Source organism: Mus pahari, chromosome 6 (assembly GCF_900095145.1).
Source record: "Mus pahari chromosome 6, PAHARI_EIJ_v1.1, whole genome shotgun sequence".
Classification (NCBI taxonomy): domain Eukaryota; kingdom Metazoa; phylum Chordata; class Mammalia; order Rodentia; family Muridae; genus Mus; species Mus pahari.
In genome coordinates, this window is record NC_034595.1 from 16,265,172 (window position 1) to 16,284,565 (window position 19,394).

The following is a 19,394-nucleotide window of genomic DNA, read 5'->3' on the forward strand; positions in this document are numbered from 1 at the left end:
AACATCCCTCCATGGCTTCTGCATCAGCTCCTGCTTTCTGACCTGCTTGAGTTCCAGTCCTGCATCCTTTGCTGATCAACAGCAGTATGGAAATGTAAGCCGAATAAACCCTTTCCTCCCCAACTTGTTTCTTGGTCATGATGTTTGTGCAGGAATAGAAACCCTAAAACAATCACCGTGTCAGCATGTTTATGTACATTCTGGGGACTGAGCTCAGACCTCATGCCTGAAGGAAAGAACTTTCCCAACTTTCATCCTACCCTACCATTTCTATTTTAAAAGCTATCTACATCTTCAGAATCTGATTTATAAGAACACAGGCCAGTTTCACTTACCCGCCTAACTTCTACCTCAAACACCAGGATGGAGTCTGTTGGCTGAGTCCAGCCCATTACTCCTTCAGAGCCAGCAGCACAGGCTGAAGGTGTGATAATTAAGCGCTTTCCTCCTTTCTTCATGCCCAGTAGCCCGTCCTCTAAGCCCTATAGATATCAGAAGTGAGGAAATGCTCATCAGACAAAATACACATGAACAAAGAATTCTCCAAAGAATTTGGGTCAAACAGCCCTAGGCAATACTGTGAAAACAAACTTTTGCACATGGATGAATGGACACAGTGCAAAGCTCTAACGTGCCCAACACATGACACTGCACATATGTAAAATACTCATTGCTCAAGCAAAATTCACAACTCGCATCCCAGAGTGCTCCTCGTGCTGCGTCTAATCAAGGAGATGAGAACCAAGCACATGGCAGCTGCTAAATAAACATTACCGCCTCTCCATGGGGGTGGGAACAATGGAATCACTTCCTCAGAGCCACAGAATGAAAAAGATGGAGTCTAAGAAAACAAATACACTCCTCTTCACTCTGGCTTCTCACAGGTAAACATCTCCCACATGTTGACAGTGTAAAATACCTTTTCCTTCTTTGTCAACCAAGCATGCCCAGACTCTAGATAAGAACAGGTTGGAGATTCTCAACATTTAAACTAAATTCCAAAACAGGCCTTTACCTTGACAACTTTTCCTGATCCCAACTTCAGGCGAAGCGGCTTATCTTTGTTAGCAGTAGAATCAAAAACCTGCCATTTGATAAAGAAAAACAAAAAACAAAACAAAAAAAAACCTCAGTCAGTTTCAAAAACACTAACCACCATGATGATAATCAACTAAGTGGGTCAGTGCTTCCCCAAAGGAGATGACAGATGTAACAGCACATAGCTCCTGAAGAAACTGAGAAGACAGAACTATAACATGGTTGGAGTTTATCACAATGACTATCCCTGTGAACAATAATTTGTCAAATTGGGGGCAAACCCATTTCTGACACCATAAACGGAAGCACTTTTCATCTAGAAAGCATGTTTAGTAAACGCACTCATTCGGTGCTACAACAGTCCCTCCAAGAAAGCGGAGCAAGGGTCGCTGACCTCCACGCACGAGTGGGAGAATAAGAGCTCAGAGGGCTGATCAAGGTCAAACTGGGATACAACTGCAACTGAATCCATGACTCCCGATTTTTGATACAGGGTTTCACTATGTAGTCCTGACTGCCCCAAAACTCAGAGATCTGCTTGCACCTATCTCCCAAGTGCTGGGATTAAAGACCTGTGACATCATACATTCACACTATTTAAGTTATATAGTTCTTTCTATCATATCACATTGCTCTCAAAAACTTAACAGTATTAAAAACACAACAATTGCAACATATTTACAATGTCTGTTAAAAGGAAAAAACAGCTAAACACAGTGGCATGTGCTTTTAATCCCAACTCTGAAGAAAGGGGTGGGGCAAAGACAGAGACGGAGGTGGAGGCGGAGGCAGAGGCAGCAGCAGATAGATCTCTGTGATCTCCAGGCCAGGTTGGTCTACATAGCAAGTTCCAGGCCATCCAAGGCTACTTAGTGAGCTCTAGTCTCAAAAGCAAAGAAAGACAGTGAGAAGGCTTAAAAATAAGATCTCTTTCTTAAAGATATATTCAAGTTTAAAACTGGCAGGGAGGACAAGATGTACACATGAGTTATCCTTGGGAAACTGTCTGCCCCTAAATATGAGACAGGGTGTGAGGCTCTGAGCACATTTGCACAGGAGCATTAACGAGTGTGCCCCCAAAAGCAGTTGTGGAGATGAATTCAGCCTCCCTAAATGTTTCTACTGGCCAATGGCCACAGTTCACTCCCCATATGGCAGGCTGCATGTCACACACAGAGAAAGAACTTGCAGAGCACGCTGTTTTACCTGGCCCAGCACATGATTCTGAAGGAGCCAGCCCGTATAGGCTACTTCTAAAGAATCTCCAGTTTCCACAGCAGGGCCCTCTGCGGCAACCAGGTCCTGACACAGCACTGCATCCAAGGAAGAAATGCTATTGCACTTGGCCACACACACCTGCGAGATCAAGATCAGAGCAGCATGAGCTTGGTTTAAGCTTCACAGCTATCCCATTGCTGCTAATATTCTTTCTCACACAGCTACACCCACTAACAAAGATTACAAGGTTAGAAATAAGCCATTCTGAAGTCAGTAATCCGGCCAGGAATCAGGGTGCCCAACGATTCAGCACTGGAGTCAGAATGTCTGGGTACAGATCCAGGTACTGCCAGTTCTTAAGTCTGACCTTTGGCAAATAACTTAATCTCCATATACCTACCCCTTCCCACCTGCAAAAGTGAAGAAAATAGCTTTGCAAATCTTACAAGGTAGCTATGAAAATAAAATTGGCCAATATAGAGTGCTTAGCAATCCAGCTGGGAAATAACAGTACGTATACAGTGGGTCACCACTCAGGACCACCTCCCAAAGACCCAACCTCCTACCATTACCTTAGTGATCAGTTTTAGTAATGTGACCTCTAGAGGGAATATGCGTACTTACACCAGTTACACAGTTTTTAAAAAGCGATTTAATGTATTAATATGTGTTACTCTGGGAAGTAAAGGTGTGTGTGTATGTGGGTGGGTTATGCTTGTGTGATGCACATGTGTGTTCAGGTACATTTGCATGTGTGCATGTACATGTGTGGAGGCTAAAGGACTGACTTGAATGTTGGTTGTCGTCAGGCGCTGTCCTTGAATTTTGAAAAAATGTCTCTCACTTTCCAAATAAGCTCTGCTATACACGTGGTGAACCTAGGGTCCCCGTGTCTGCCTCCCAGTGCTGGGATCACACGTATGCACTACCACCCTTGGCTCCCCGTGTCCGCCTCCCAGTGCTGGGNTCACACGTATGCACTACCACCCTTGGCTCCCCGTGTCCGCCTCCCAGTGCTGGGATCACACGTATGCACCACCACCCTTGGCTCCCCGTGTCTGCCTCCCAGTGCTGGGATCACACGTGTGCACCACCACCCTTGGCTCTCCATGTCTGCCTCCCAGTGCTGGGATCACACGTGTGCACTACCACCCTTGGCTCCCCGTGTCTGCCTCCCAGTGCTGGGATCACACGTATGCACCACCACCCTTGGCTCCCCCTTTTCCACATGGTTCCAGGAATCAAAGTTCAGTCCTCACGTGTATGGCAAGCAGTTTACCAACTGCCCCTTAAATGAATTGTTAAATATTGTTTCTATATTTTTTATAGTGAGCATATAAAATTTTGACAGTCTTTTGAAATGTTACTTTTACAAGTTTCATGTATCTTTAAGAAAATTGTGTAGCAAAAAAAGTGGGGATTTTTTTATGTGTATGTTCATTCGCAGTATGTGTGTTCACATGTGTGGGGCACATGGGTATGTGACTGTATCTGGAGGTCAGAGGTTAATGTCAGGTGTCTTCCTGGATTGCTGTGTTAACTAGGCAGGATCTCTGGATAAATCCTGCATTCAATTCTGATAGTCTATTTTCTTTTTTCTTTTTCCTTTCTTTCTTCGTTTCTTCCTTCCTTCCTTCCTTCTTTCTTTCTTTCTTTCTTTCTTTCTTTCTTTCTTTCTTTCTTTCTTTTTCTTAGACAGACATTTCTCTGTGTAACAGTCCTGGCTGTCCTAGAACTCTCTTTGTAGACTAGGCAGGATCTCTGGATAAATCCTGCATTCAATTCTGATAGTCTATTTTCTTTTTTCTTTTTTTTTTCTTTCTTTCTTTCTTTCTTTCTTTCTTTCTTTCTTTCTTTCTTTCTTTCTTTCTTTCTTTCTTTCTTTCTTTCTGAGACAGACATTTCTCTGTGTAACAGTCCTGGCTGTCCTAGAACTCTCTTTGTAGACTAGGCTAGCCTCAAACTCAGATTTAACTGCCTCTGCCTCACCAATGCTGGAATTAAAGGAATGCACCACCACACCCAGCTGCAACAAGCATTTTAACCATTGGGCCATCTCTGCAGTCCAGCAAAACAAAGTGTTCAATCAAATAAGCTTATGTTTCCCCATTTCCACCTTTAAACATTTCCTCAGGCAATTTCAGTAAGATCTATTCTTTTCCTGAAACCCAGCAAGTTTAGTGGGTTCTTTACCTTGTCATTAATAACACAGAGCAGTTGTGGTTTTGCCATAACTAAAATAAGGAAGACTCCAAACAAGTGCTCTGGCTTTGCACAATAAAGAGTAAGACGACGTCACCTGTTTATTGAATGACACAGCGGCCTTCTCTGACTCAAACATGATAGACCAGTTTTGTCTCTGGTCATCATAAAACGTGCTGTAGTTATTGGGCCGAACCTGGAAAAAGAAAAAGGGAAGTTGGGATCATTCAAGCAGAGCAGCCTGCAAGTAAATCTGACTGCCTCAGCTCCCAGAGGAGAGCTGATCAGAGTGGTAGCTCCCCCATCTCAGCCCACCCCATCCCTACCTCTTCCCCCCCACATCCTTAGAAGGAGTCAGGAAACCTTTCTGAAAGGCTTCTTACTGCTGTCCGGGACTGAGCAAAAGATCTTTTCCTATCAGGAATGTCCAGGCCCATCTCTCCCACAACCCTAAAGGGGCAAGTGATTCCAGTATGAGGACTCTTACCATTAGCTCAAAGTTCAGATGAATGGTAGCAACAGTCACTGGCTGCTGCTGACTGATGTAAAGAAGAATCCTATACTGTACTCATAACGGGCAGAAAAAGAAAACAGATGTTAAAAGGTAACATAGACTCAGCAGTAAGACATGAGGTCATGCTTCCTACGACTATAAATCCCAAACCTGCTCAGACTGAATTGGAATTTCTCACTGCCTTTGCATCTCTTTGCATTCTGGCCTCACTCTTTAACCTTAATCAGCAATAATAGCTTTATTTTGTTGGCATTTCCATTCATATGCAGGAGAGCTAAGAGATGGTAACTGGATCCTTTATAGAAAATGCAGGTCAGATCTGGTGGTATATGTCTGTAACCTTAGCACTTGAGAGGTTGAGGCAGGAGGACTGCCATGAGTTTGAGTTCAGCACAAGCTATAGGATGAAACACCATCTCAAAAACAAACACCAACCAACCAACAAAAAAAAAAAAAAAAAATCTTTTAAATTTGAGGGGGAAAAAGATCCCACAAGTCATGTGTACAACTCCGTGAGTTTCCACATGTATATGTGCTCATGTGACTACCAGGCAGATTGAGAAAAGGCCAGTGTTTCCCATATCCCCTTTGCCCCTGATTATCAATATCCCTACCACAGAGGACCAGTGTTCTGACTCAGTCACAGATCAATTTCTCTATAGTTAAATTAGTACAAACAGCCTACATATATTGATTCTTGGCTTCTCCTGCTTCTTTCACTTACAGCATAAACTAAGCCTTGTTATTTTATCAGTACTTGATTTGATACTGTCAGTTATACTATTCTATGTGAACATACCACACAACCTTTATCCACTCTCCTAGTCGTGGCTATTCAAGTTGTGTACAGTTTGAAACCATGATGGATAACACACCTGTGAACTTTCTCCATGTCTTAAGGAGGACATGGACATATACACCTCCTTCTACCTAATGAACTTCCTTCAAAGTATCCCACAGTAACAATCTACTGTCAGTGATGCTCTCAACTTAAGATTGTTAGCAAATTTATTTTGCCCTTATTTCTTACAGATTTCTTTCTTGGTATAGGATTGCACAAAGAGGGTCAGGCTAGAGCATGTACTTAGCAAGGTTATGAGTAAGAAAAACATAAATGAACTTTGAGGATACTGAGCTAATAAAGCAGGTCAACCACAAAAAGACAAATACCACTTGATTCCACCCACTTACATGAGGTATCTAAGACAGTCAGATTCACAGCGATAACGCATTGGAGACTATGAAGTAGCAGTAGGGGAGATGAAGGGTTACCACTTAATGGATGGTTTATGTTTGAGATTATGAAAAATATGAGAACAGTGGTGATGAGTACTTATTACTAGACATGTCACTAAAGCCACTGGATCGGGGTTGGAGAGACAGCTCAGCAGTGGAGAACACGGTTGTTGTTCCTGAGGTCCTGAGTCCAATTCACAGCACCTACATGGTGGCTCATAACTACCATTAACTCCAACCCCATGGGCTCCAACACCCTCTTCTGGCCTCTTCTGGCATCAGGCACATACAGTACACAGTAGGCAAGCCACCCATATACATAAAATAAATAAATACAAAATAAATTAATTTAAAAATAGCCATTAAACTGTGTACTTAAAATGTTAAACAGCAAATTTTTATATATAAAAAATATATGTTACAGTTAACCTCCATGGACTCTAGTCCTATAAATTGAAACATATGTTTCTTATATTCCTTAAATAAAATAGCAACTATTTATGTAGCATTTACATTCTATTAGATGGTACAAATAACCTAGAGATGATTTAAAGTTTATGGAAGGATGTACAAGTACAGCCCTCTGCCACTTTATATAAGGAATATTATTTATATCACATACATCATTAGTTTATATCATAGATTTTCTTATCTATATGTAGAAAAGGACCCTGGAACCAATCTCCCAGAGACTTAGGGATGACAATATGTACTATATATGGATTAAACAAACAAGAACATCCAAGTAACTAAAATTCACCCTCTGGGCTGGAGACATGCTGGTTCAGCAAGAGGAGCCTCAGAGCCACGTGTAAGCCTAACAACTCTAGGGAGCAGTTACCTCTGGCCTCCGCAGGAACCTGCACATTCCCACATGCAGACACAAATACATAAAAATAAATGTTTTTTAAGAGATGAAATTTGTCCTTAGAAATATGGGGAGCTATGAAGGCTGCTGTGTGACTTTATGCGAGATATTTATTTTATTTTTCCAAGTTGATCCCCCGAGTCCCACCATAGACTGAACTGGATGTAAGAGGATTAGACATTATTAAGAATTGGTTTGCCGGAGCTAGAGAGGTGGCTTGGTGGTTAAGCACACTTAGGTTGCTCCTGCATAGGACCCCGGCTCCTAGTACCCACACGTGGCTCACAAGCACCCTAACTCTGCTCCAGAGGGATCCAACGCCCCTTCTCACCTCTGTGGGCACTGTGCACTCAGTGCACAGGAAAACAATGCAATTCATATACCAAAGAAAATAAATTAATCTTTAAAAGAAATTTTAAGAATCAGTCTACCTCTGAGGTGTCCTGATTCTTACTCATGCAGGACCTTTCCAAGCTTTTGGCTGAAAGCCTAGAAGGTCTCTAACTCCTTGGTTCTTAAACTTTTAATCAACAAGGATTTTTAGCTGAATTCTTTAGCTACTTCCCCATGAAATTCAAAACCTGGTAAATATAAGGAAAGGAAGATAGTTGCTACTTGTTGCAGGTTCTCTCCCTCTAGAAGTATCTCTCCTATGCACTACAAAGCTGCGGAAATTGTTCTGACTCTGGTAGTACCCTGGATTCAACAAATGCCACTCAGGGAATACCGCCGTTGAGCTGCAAGACTCCAGATTTGTCAGTTTCTCTTCTCTCGAACAGTCTCTGTTGTGTCATACCTGCTGCCTAGACTACACCTAAACCAGCAATGTGCTCAGGACACAAAACAGAGACATCTCACTGATGGAGTTTTCTCTAAGATTTTAATTTCTCTTCCCTTCATCATTTCTACAGCTCTCCAGTGAGTTTTTGTTTTGTTTTGTTTTGTTTTCCCAAATAACTTTATAATAGAATTGTTGCAATTTTTCTTTTTCTTTCTTTTTTAAGACAAGGGCCTCACACTGTAGTCCTGAACCCTCTCTGTAGACCAGGCTGGCCCCTGAGCCCACAGAGATCCTCCTGCCTCTGCCTCTCAAATCCTGGCCACCACCCAGCTCCTACTCTTTATTTAATGTGAATGAGGGTTTTGTTTTCATGTATGTCTGTGCACCATATCTATACTTTGTGTCTGGTACCTGTTGAAGCTAGAAGAGAGCATTGGATCCCCTAAAACTGGACTTACAGATAGCTGTGAGCAGTGGTGTGGGTGCTGGGAATTGAGTTTGGGTCCTCTGAAAATGAAGTCAGGGCTCTTAAATGCTGAACCATCTCTTCAGCCCACAAATTTTATTTTATTTTTTGAGAATGGATGAGAATGCATATATGTCTGTGCATTACATTCATGTAGTACCTACACAAGCCAGAAGAGGGCATAAGGTTCCCTGAATTGGGATTACACATAGTTCAGGTCCCCTGAATTGGGATTACAGATAGTTATGAGCCAATATGTAGGTGCTGGGAACCAATTCCTGGTCCTCTGGAATTGCAGCTGGTACTCTTAACCACTAAGCCATATCTCTGGCCCCTTATCTGCTTCCTTATAATTGCTTCTCCAACCTATCACCTCTTTCTGGCAGTCAAGCATAGTGGGGTCTCAAAACTAGAGTTCTAGATAACAGACATCAGCATCTGCTAACACACACAACAACAGACATCATCTGCTTCCCGATGGGAAGGTGAAAGATTTAAGACGAGACACGGGAACCAACTGCAATGGATAACCTCACTAGATGCTGATTCAAATAGAAGCATAAGAAAAACAATAATAGAGAGGAAAAAGAGAAATTTGAACACATCCTAGTACTGACTAAAATGTTCTGTTTACTTTTTCAGGTGTGATAATAGCATGACAGTTTTAAGTATTTCATCTCTTACAATTATATACTAAAGCATTTACTGCTGAAATTGTATATTGGAGATCTGTTCAAATTAACCTGAGGGGTAAAGAGAGAAATGAGAGTAGGGTAACCAACAGAAGACTAATGGCTTCGAGAGCTTAGAACTGATACTCGTGGGTAATACTGAAGTCCCACTGATTTGTCTTAGAGTGTTGGCCATTGTATTAGTCACCATGGGCAACTAATCTTAACTTTGCGCTGAGAATGGCAGAGCAGCAGGAACCCTGTGTTCTCTGGGCCTCTGAAATACTAGAATCTCTTCTGTCTGGTTCAATAATCTCTAACTCAAAATTCTGGAGTGGTATTTGAGCTGGATGTACCAACACAAGGAAGTCAAGCCTGGTGGCATTTAGTGACATCCACTATACTTCACCCTAATACAGTGATCAACTGCTCAGCCTTATTTTCAGACTGCAATGGATAAATACTGGTCTTTAACATAAGCAGAGAGATGGAATACACTGACAGAATGACGAATGATCACTGGCTATTCAACAAAAAGCATCACTGACTGTTTACGCTAAAGCTTTCCAGCTCTCACACTAGAACTGTCACAAAGGAGATGTCTAAAGCAAGCATTCTCAACAGCAGCACTTGTTTCAAAGCAAACTAGGGCCATCTACTCAATTCTAAAAGTACACACTTAGTTATCATCAGTAGGCATTCTTATCATCTAACACATAAGTCTCTATCCAACAGATAAGAAACAGACCCCCAGGCATTAACAATTCTTGGGATGTGGCATATAAATCGATGTGGGTCTTCTCACCTCTCTGGTTGTGTGGTTCCCCAGGACAGCCGCTCCAAATTTGCCCTGCTTTGCATATTGACCATTTATGCTATTGAAACAAGAATACGACAAATATCAGGATCCCTTTCAACCATGAAGAGCCAGTTCTCTGATCTGAAATAGCTAGGTCTTTAGGAAAGGTGAGAGGTGGGCAACTTTTAATCTAAAGCTCTTCTGCAACTTCTATTTCTTTGAGACAGGGTCTCATTGGTACAACTATGGCAGATCTAGGAATCACAGAAAACCTACAGACTCTGCTTCTCAAGTGCTGGGATTAAAGGTGAGAGCCATCACACCCAGTCCCAACTTTTTACTCTTCAATCATCTATTATCCATAGCATCCCTAAAACCTCAGGAAGCTGCTGTGGAGGGCCCAAACATTAACAGCATAGACAAGATAATGCTGAGTTTCTCTGAGGAACTAGGCTGCGATAAGCACAGGCTTCTGAGGAAGGACAGGAACTGCAGCCTGCTGGTTCATGGCCTCCCCAGCTCTGAGGGCTTTCTCTTCCAGCTACTTACTAGCGGTATGCATGCACTGCAGTGGCAAACAGCACTGAGGACGTGCCTGTGGTAGCTGGGGCTGGTTTTGGTGCTGTCTGATTTCCTGAAGATGAAGAAAACAAAGATGCCATTCATTTTTTTGATTTTTAACCTCAAAACTAGCCTCCAAAATCCTACTTCATGCTAGTGTAACAATGCTTTCATTACCGCTATCCTCACCGGATCCAGAGATAGCTCTGTGGCCTTGTCAGGTAGTGAGGAAACAGACTCTAAATGACAGTAGATGAGGCTAGACTCACACTAGCCCCAACACCATACATCAGACAGATTTCCTGGAGTTTAGAAAACAGAGTCATACTCTACTATTTTCTTTTCTCTTTTCAATGCTCCGACAGCTAAGGTATATACAAGAAAAGCTATTTCCTCTCTAGTAGGAATGTAGGGTGATAGTGTAGACGAGAGTTCCTGGAAGGAACTCTAGCTGATACTTCCTACAAGGCTGATCAACTGATTAGAAGGCCAGTAACTTGTGGAGGTAGGAGTGCTCTTGCAGGTTCAGAGCGCAATACGACCTATCCTGGGCTGTCTTCAGCCCATTAATAGCGCTCCCTTGCCCACTCCTATAGCTAATCTAACACCTGGTGACTAACGGATGGAGCCTTTTGGAATCTATTGACTTAAAAGCTACAAGCTTCCGCAAACCAAAAGGCTGAGAATGTCATCAGATAGCATCTGAGGCTTAGAGCAGAGATTTTTCTCAGTCTGTTTGAACCTCATGTCTCCACCACAGCATGTGAAAAGTGTCATGATTTGTGACTCTGTTTGTTCTGTACCCATAAAACTTGACCAAACTGTTACCATATTGCAACATGAGATTTGGGGAGACCTCAATCTGTGTTCCTGGACCACAGTGGCTCTTATTTGGCCTCAGAATAAAATCTTATCCCCTTTGAAGTGATAACTATATTTTTGCATCAACATTTAAATCGCACTCATTGCCTATATCGATCAAGGGCTTTATATAATGTTTTAAAATAGCATATTAAGGGTAAATCGTATTTTGACATTGTTTTGGTTTTTGTCTGTCTGTCTATTGGAGACAGGGTCTCCTTTATGTAGTCCAACCTAGCCTGGAACTTACGGTCTGCCTCATCTCCTGAGTGCTGGAACCACAGGTATTCACTACCACACCCAGTGCTAAACTCCCCAGATGCATGTCTAGATAGAAAAGTAATGAGAGAGTACTCAGTGAGCTTGCTTTCAAAACCTTCTTCTCTCTTATTTTTCTGTTTGAGCACCTCCTCTCAATTTCAGAGTACAAGTACATTGTAGAAAGTCAGGTAGACATGAAACCACAATGAAAATAGAAACCACCTAGAACCTTATCAACCAAAATGAAACATCAATAAACTAGTGTTTGTTCTGAGTCCTTTCTCTGTACACATAAGCTCTGCAGTAGCTTTTTTAGTATTTTAAAACAAAATAAAGATTCAACTAGGCCTCTTCCACTTCTCCCTGACTACATTATAAGTCTTCTCTATATTTTCCCAAACAAACCTAGGCAGGCGGCTAACAGCTACTGCCTGAAATGCTGCCGCTTGACAGCTACACAAAACACTACTACGTCTGACTCTTAAGAATTTTCCTCATTTCTTACTGTGCTACATTTCTTTGGGAAGATACCAGATTTTCTCTGTTATACATAATGCTATGAAGAACATCTTTAAAACACACCTTTTTGGGGGGATTGTCTCTTTTCAGAATTCTGAAAACAGAATTCTGAGATGAAGTAGCATAAATAGTGAATTTGTCTTGGCTCTCCCCTGCCCCAGAGCGTCCTTTGGGAATGCCTCAGCAATTTACACTCCTCCAATCAAGAGTACAGCTGGACCACTCCACACCACCACCAAAGGAAAACTGTCTTTTTAAATCTTCACCGAGAAAGAGGAAAACAGGAAAGGGGGAGTACCATGCCACTGCTGTTTTATGTGACTTTACTGATTGCAGGGAAACTAAACACTTCCCAGGATCCAGAAACAGGATGCTAGCTTAGAAAGAATGTGAGTGAGCTCTGAAAATGAGGGGCACTGTGTTATTTACTTGTGTTCTGGGTGGTATGTTCTATGTTTTCTTACTGTGTTTAGAAAACTATATGCAGTTAAGTTTAGTGTGTACTTTCTGGTTGTATGTAGTAATCTGATATATCTTTACTCCTGATGAAGCAATCTACAGGAGTGGATGGAAAGGCCAGCGTTGCATAATCTACATAATCTAGACAACTGTGAAACCCAGGAAAAAAGTCACTAGCTGGGAAGGCCAGTCCAGCATCCTCTCAGGGCCTGGCAGCTTGTTGCAATCCTCTCAGGCTATAATTGCCACAGCTCATATCCTGAAAAGGAAAGGCTGCTTCTGCCAGGGACACTGGCAGAGCATGGCCATCATCCTGTAACCCTCCTATTGGCTCAGGATTCCTCCTTCTCTCAAGTCAGTGTTATTCTCATTCTTAGACTTGGCATTCAAGAGGAAATCTTATAATGTGTAATCTTGAGAAAAAGAATTTTAAGCAAAGTTTCCTCAACTTAGCCTCCTTGTTCAGGGATGACTGGATATTTTTCTTATCTTCATTATTCATTAGTGAATTTATCTTGAGTCCTTTTTAATCTCTTCATTAAAAAAAAAAAAAGGCTTTCTTCAATCAACCTACTGTACCTTTAAAGGTAAAAGCTCTGTTTATTTACTCCTGTGTGCCTTCTAGTTTCTCCTTCACTTGAAAAATAATTTTTCACAGAAAAAAAAATAAATCTACCTACCTTTATGAAGAAAAAGAAAACAAAAACCAACAAGGGCAATAACACCACTGGACCCACATGACTGAAGGAGACAGCTGACTCCTGCAAGGCATCTTCTGACCTCCAGACCTGAGTCATGGCGTGCACATGCCTATATACATGCATATATACATGCATATGACTACATACATACACACAATTCATCAGTGCATGGGGTAGGTCAAGACAGGGTTTCTCTGCATAGCTCTTGTTCTCCTGGTATACCTACCAGGCTGGCCTCGAACTCACAGAGATCTTCCTGGCCATGCCTCCCCACTGCTAGGATCAAAGGTGTTATGCCACTACACCCCAGGCAATGAGAAAAAAAAAATCAAGCTATTTCATCAGATAAGCCTGGGATGGTTTGTTTTCCTCTACACTTCTATGGTCTGACACTTAAATCAGAGTCAGAATCGCACAGCCAAGGAAGAAAGGAGGGAAATACACAAGGAACACTTAGCCTGAAGGGCTGTGGCAGGGTACAATTTGATCTTGTTCCCACTTCCTAAATCCTTTGTAGTTTGCTGAGTAGTAAGAGTAGAAGTGTCTTTTGTGAAATATATTTGGCTCTTGCACAATGCTCCTGAGAATTTCCTGGAGTCTTTTGTGATTAGTCCCTTTAGTCATAACTGAGTTTATGCATTGTCAGGCATGGAGACATATGCTTGCAATCCCAGCCTGTGAGAGGCAGAGACAGAAGGATTTCAAGCTAGAGACCAGCCTGGTCTACGTGTTGAGCCCAACAGAAGAAACCAAAATAGAGTTACTTATTTTAAATTCCATATCACCAAGGACAAACCCAACATTTTTAACCTGAAATTTTAAATCAAGAGAGTTAAATAATACCTAAATCCCCAAATTTCATGTGGCTATGGCTGGTGTCATATGAGATGCCTCACAGACCAGTTTTTATGGCCTATTTCCTCTTTTACTAGGTAAGGAACTTCAAAATGGCTAATCTACTTTTCTGGATTCTGGATTCTCCAGCTCTTTTCTGTCTATATAAAGTCCTGTTCTCAATTCATCAAAACACCTCATTTTACTGAATGGTGATGGTCGATTTTAGGGCTGCAAATAAAAGCCAGTTAAGAAAGGTCTTAAAACTTTGCTGAAATTTTGTCGTTTAACATTGTTGCTAAGGTATCTCAGGGTGGGGTTCCTGAGAACAGAGCCAGCCACCAGAAAGACAAAGTAATTACAGGATTAGGGACTATAACTTTCAGCTACACTCACCAATTTTAGGAAAGATGGGCTAGAACAAGCTGTATTAAACTCTTAAAGCACAAAGTTTGAAGAGCTTCCAGGTTATAAAGCATAAAAGTACTAGGGGGGTGGTCTGCCCAGAAAGAGGGTGGTGATAAACCCAGAGAAGGGGTGGTGATTCACTCAGAGACGGGGTGGTGGTACAATCAGAGGAGGAGGGTGGTCCACCCAGAGAGGGCCCAGAAACTATGCATCCGTTCAACTTACCCATCCATCCTCTCTTCATATTTTCACCTGGCTGCAGTTGCAACATTATTATATCTTTTCTAATACATAAACAAATATTTTTTAAAAGCAATTACCCTGAGCTGTATGAGCAATTCCTGTCAACTAATTGAACCTAGGAAAGGATGTCATGGGACCCTTGGTCAGAAGTACAGATGGCCTGACTAATGATTGGCATCTTAGGCAAAGACAATCTTGTAAGAACAAACCCTCTATCTGAGGGATCTGACATATCTGGGCAGATAACTTCAGAATTGACTTGAATCACAGGATACTCCCATGGTGTCTGCTGCAGAACTGCTTAGTGCATAAGGAAAATCCTACACACCTCTCACACCACAGAAGTATGCAGCTCGGAGTCCAAGGAAATGGACAGGAGTGTTTGTGTCTTCTCCTTACATGGCCATACATGAGGGATCTGCTTCAACCACTCCTCAACATCTTGCCAAGTATCCTCAAACTAGTCGGCGTCATTCCTGGCACATGAAAGGCCCTCCACACTTTGATCTCCAAGTACTTAATATAATGTCCCTCACTACCTACTCTCCTCAGGGCTCTTTTGTGACCAATCCCTTATCCTCTTTGGCTTCTTACCTCAAAACAGCAAAGTGTAGAGGAAAGAATAAGTTGTAGATTCAGAGTTCAAATTTCAACTCTGCCATTACGGTTGACTAACCTAATTCCTAAACTGCTCAAAGCCTTCAAAGTTTGGTCGTGTCATCTACTTTACAGTCCCTGGGGAGCACCTAAGACAGAGTAGGCACCTCAGAAGTGTCAGTCTCTCACTCTCTCCCTTCTGTCAGCAGATGCCATAACAATCCTGTGTCCTCCATGATGAATGAACCAGATACAACGATGAGTGCTTCAGGCAGTTTTGGAGACAAGGGGCAGAAGAATTTGCCTGCTCCTGTGCTGTCAGTTCCCAACTAAGGGCATCACCTAGCTGCTAGAAACCAGAACCTGAGGGCTTCAACAGACATTCACTACTTGGGGTAAGCTTAGGCTGATGGGCAGAGAACAGAGGACTTGGTATGCGCACTGTTAACTTTAAGTGTTGTTGTAACCAAATAACTGACAGAAGCAACTTAAGGAAGAGAGGGAGGGAGGGAGGGAGGGAGGGTGGGTAGAGGAAGGGCTCACTCAGGTCCAGTTTAAGGACAGAGTCCACCATGGTAGGGAAGGCACTGCAGCAGGAGCGTGAGGTGGCTGCTCATCTGCACCGAAGTCAGGAAGCAGAGGACTGGATGCTGCCATTCTGCTCACTTTTCCTTTTTACTCAGCACTGCCTCCCAGCCCATGCATGGTGCCACCCACATTCGGAGTGGGTTTTCCAATCCAGTTAACCCAGTACAGAAACTCCTCACACATATACCCAGAGTTGGTCTCTTAGGTGATTCTAAGTCTTATCAAATCAACAACTAATATTAACCATCATAGCATGTCACTTTCCAAAGACAGTTAGCCATTCCAACCAACCTATTAAGACTCAGCCCTAATGCCTCTTAACTTACCTGCTGCTGCTGTTCCCTGACCTTTCTTAGGTTGCTTTGGGGCTGTGTACTGGAAGAATTCATTTCCATGGCCCATAGTTGCTTGATCCAGTCCAAATAGAGAAGCCAGCTTGGCTCTGTTAAAGGAAAAGGAAAATAAAATGCCATTTGACATATCCTAAACTGCAATCACTCCAAACACTGCTGCCCATACTTATCTCTGATGGTGTAACTCCCCATTCAGTAAAAGGAGTAGCAGTTGAGGCTCTGAAATCAAGACTGTGTGTGTGATTTGACAGCAATGGCAACCCAAGCTCTAGCTGATTGTTCTTCCTACAGAAAGATTCCTCAGATGCATTCACCACTCCCCAGATCACCGCTACTTCCTCAGTTTATGCTGCCCTCACCTCTGTCTAGTTGGACTACTGCAACAACCTCCTTACTCACCTCCCTGCCTACGTCTTCTTTATCTCCCCTGCCTGAGCAATACTGCAGTACTAGGGGACTGACCATACGGCCTAGAACATGCTAGGCAAGTGTTCTACCACCGAGCTATAGTCACTACTACCACCCCTTCTATGTTACTTCACTTTACAGTGGAGTGTTGTTAAATTGCCCAGGCTGGCCTTGAACCCTCAAGCCTCCTGTGTAGCTGGGATTACAAGGCTGTGCCACTAGACCCAATTCTTCATATCCATATGATTATTTCTGATGACTCTTCAATATAGTAAAATACAAACTTGGAACTTGGGCCACCAGGATGGTTTAGTAAGTAAAGGTACTTGTCACCAATCCTGATCACATGAGTTTAATCTGTAGAAACCATGTGATAAAAGCTGAGAAACAATTCCTACAAGTTACCCTTGACCTCCAAATTTATGCCATGACACACATTTGCACTTGTACCCAAGCATCTACATATACATGCATAAGCATGCCTGTGTATGTGTGTGCGTGTGCATGTGGAGACACACACACACAAGAAGTAAATAAATAAATGTAAAAAAATCTTTTGTTTAATCTAATCTCTGCAAGATGGTTTTAGATGATCCTTCAAGATTTCAAAATCTCTCCTTATGCAACTTCATATTTGGCCATTTCTTATTTCCATTTGTGTGCCTCAGCTATTATAGGGAACTTTCAGTTTCTTTTCTTTATATTTTTAAAATAATAATTATCATTATTATTATCATTATGATGATGATGATGTTTTTGTTTTTGAGGCAGGTCTATCTCACTATATAGCCCTAGCTGTCCTGGAAATCATGATTTAAACCAGGATGGCTTCAAACTTAGAGAAATGCCTGCCTCTGCCTCTCAAGTTCTGGGATTAAAGGTGTGTGCCACCATGGCCAGCAATAATTTTTTTTTTCATGTGTATAGATGTTTTGCCTGTTTATGTGTCTGTGCCACATGCATCCAGTGCCTGTGGAGGCCAGAAGAGGGCATCAGATTCCCTGGGACTTGTGTTAGAGGATTGTGTGAGCTGCCATGTGGGTTAGGAATCAAACGCAGATACTCTGGAAGCCAGTGCTTTTAACCTGTGAGCCATCTCCATATCCCTTCAGTTTCTTATACAAGGTTAGAATGTTTTGTGAGGAAGAGGGAGGCAAATGCTGGAGATTAAACTCAAAAGTCCCAAGAAGGATGAGCACAGACTTGATTATTAAGTCACATCTTCAGGCCAAGGTAGGATCTATTTTAAATCCAGCCTTTAGAAATGCTATTCCTTCTGCCTGAGGCATTCTTTCTGGCTGTTCTTCCTGGAAGCTTCCCTAATCTCAGATGTTTTCCTACAGCTTAAGAGAAGTTAGACACTAGGTAAACACAGGTGAACAAGACTGCATTTTTTTTACAGAAGTTTATAGACAAATGAGGTGGTTATCTATTAAGTAACATTTAGTCACAAAGTATGAGCTATCCAAAAGGGCAACAGTTATATGGCAGTGTACCCCGCCAACTAATTCCTGAGTTTCTTTTCCTTAATTACTTAACCAGTCTGTTATATTCTATTATAACAACACAAATCAACGAGAAAATATTTAACTCTCAGATCCAGTCTGGCACTGAACTCCTCCAAAGTTATTCTCAGTTTGGGTGTACAAACTCTGAAGCTTCTCAACAATTCAATTCTTCTGATTTTTTAAAAATGTAATTTATGTGTGTATATAAATATAAATTAGTATTTCATGAAATACATTCAATGTGATTGGATGGTGGACACCACACAGGAGAAACTGCAGTGGGCAAGTCAGCTTTCTGGAGATGGTCTGCCATTTTGTACAGCCACAGTGAATGTACCTGGAGAGGCATAGCCCGGGGGCTTTGTCTCCAGATTCCTTCTTGCTGCTGCTGTGCCTTCTCGTTTTGTCATTGCTGCGTTCCTTATATATCTAGCATGGTGTGGGGGTTGGGGGGGAGACCCTCACTGCCTACAGTCTGGTATGATTGTTTCTTGGGAGACAGACCACTCTATTGGACAATTTTCCTGCAGATCAATATGAAGATGAACTTTCATAAAATAACAGTTCTGATGAACTAATGATTCACAGAACTCTTGATTTGATTTAAATAGTTTTAGGAAGTTAGGGGTAGTTGATAGGAAGTTTAAGGAGATGGCTTAAGTTGTTTTGCCAAAAGGATATAATAAAGTTAGACTAAGAGTAGAGTGTGCCCCCTCCTTGCAGAGTAGTGAGGGCTGCATAAGTTAGAAAAAGAGCACAGTGAGCGTTCATGAATTACAAGCATGTAATTGTACTAGGATAGGCTTGGGATAAGTTAATAATCAAAGAAGACACTCATTCTAGGTTGGGTCTGAGTTCCTGGATCGTGTGATCTAGGGATGTGGCCACAGGTTTCGGTGTACATCATGAAAAGACAGGGTTATGAATAAAGAGTAAATAATTCTGTTCTGAGTATAAGACTTGAAAATACGTGACTAACAAGGTTAGCTAAACAAAACTTGAAAAATAAAACCTAAGATGATCTGGATTTTTGGCAAATACAAATTGTCCTCAGCTAAGCATAGGAAAAAAACTTGTTACCACAGACTGGCTTGCTTAAATCTTGTTAATCAGTGACAAAAGAATTACAGCTTTGGAGTTAAAAAAAAAAAAAATCAATCTCCATGATGAACTTGTAGAGAGAAAGATGGATGGGAAATGTTTAGTTAGGTATGAGTTTCAAAAGAAGAATACATAATCAATAACCCTGCTGTAACTCCCTTATGTGCACTGATTTCAGTCTGTCCTTGAAGGATATGTT

At 41.9% G+C, this 19,394-nt stretch overlaps 1 protein-coding gene across 4 annotated transcripts in view; it reads right to left on the bottom strand.

Annotated features, from left to right (window-relative positions):
- The window catches only part of Fkbp15 (FKBP prolyl isomerase 15), a 60,751-nt gene that overhangs the window by 36,543 nt on the left and 4,814 nt on the right, over positions 1 to 19,394 (bottom strand). For all 4 annotated transcript variants that reach the window (XM_021199947.2, XM_029539731.1, XM_029539732.1 and 1 more), the window contains exons 2-9: positions 16,152 to 16,267; positions 10,343 to 10,427; positions 9,800 to 9,869; positions 4,946 to 5,020; positions 4,556 to 4,654; positions 2,245 to 2,394; positions 1,016 to 1,084; positions 336 to 482 (exon numbers count right to left, since the gene is read on the bottom strand). In XM_021199947.2, the coding sequence (XP_021055606.1) occupies positions 336 to 482; positions 1,016 to 1,084; positions 2,245 to 2,394; positions 4,556 to 4,654; positions 4,946 to 5,020; positions 9,800 to 9,869; positions 10,343 to 10,427; positions 16,152 to 16,267 (811 nt within the window). The remainder of the gene's footprint in view (positions 1 to 335; positions 483 to 1,015; positions 1,085 to 2,244; positions 2,395 to 4,555; positions 4,655 to 4,945; positions 5,021 to 9,799; positions 9,870 to 10,342; positions 10,428 to 16,151; positions 16,268 to 19,394) is intronic.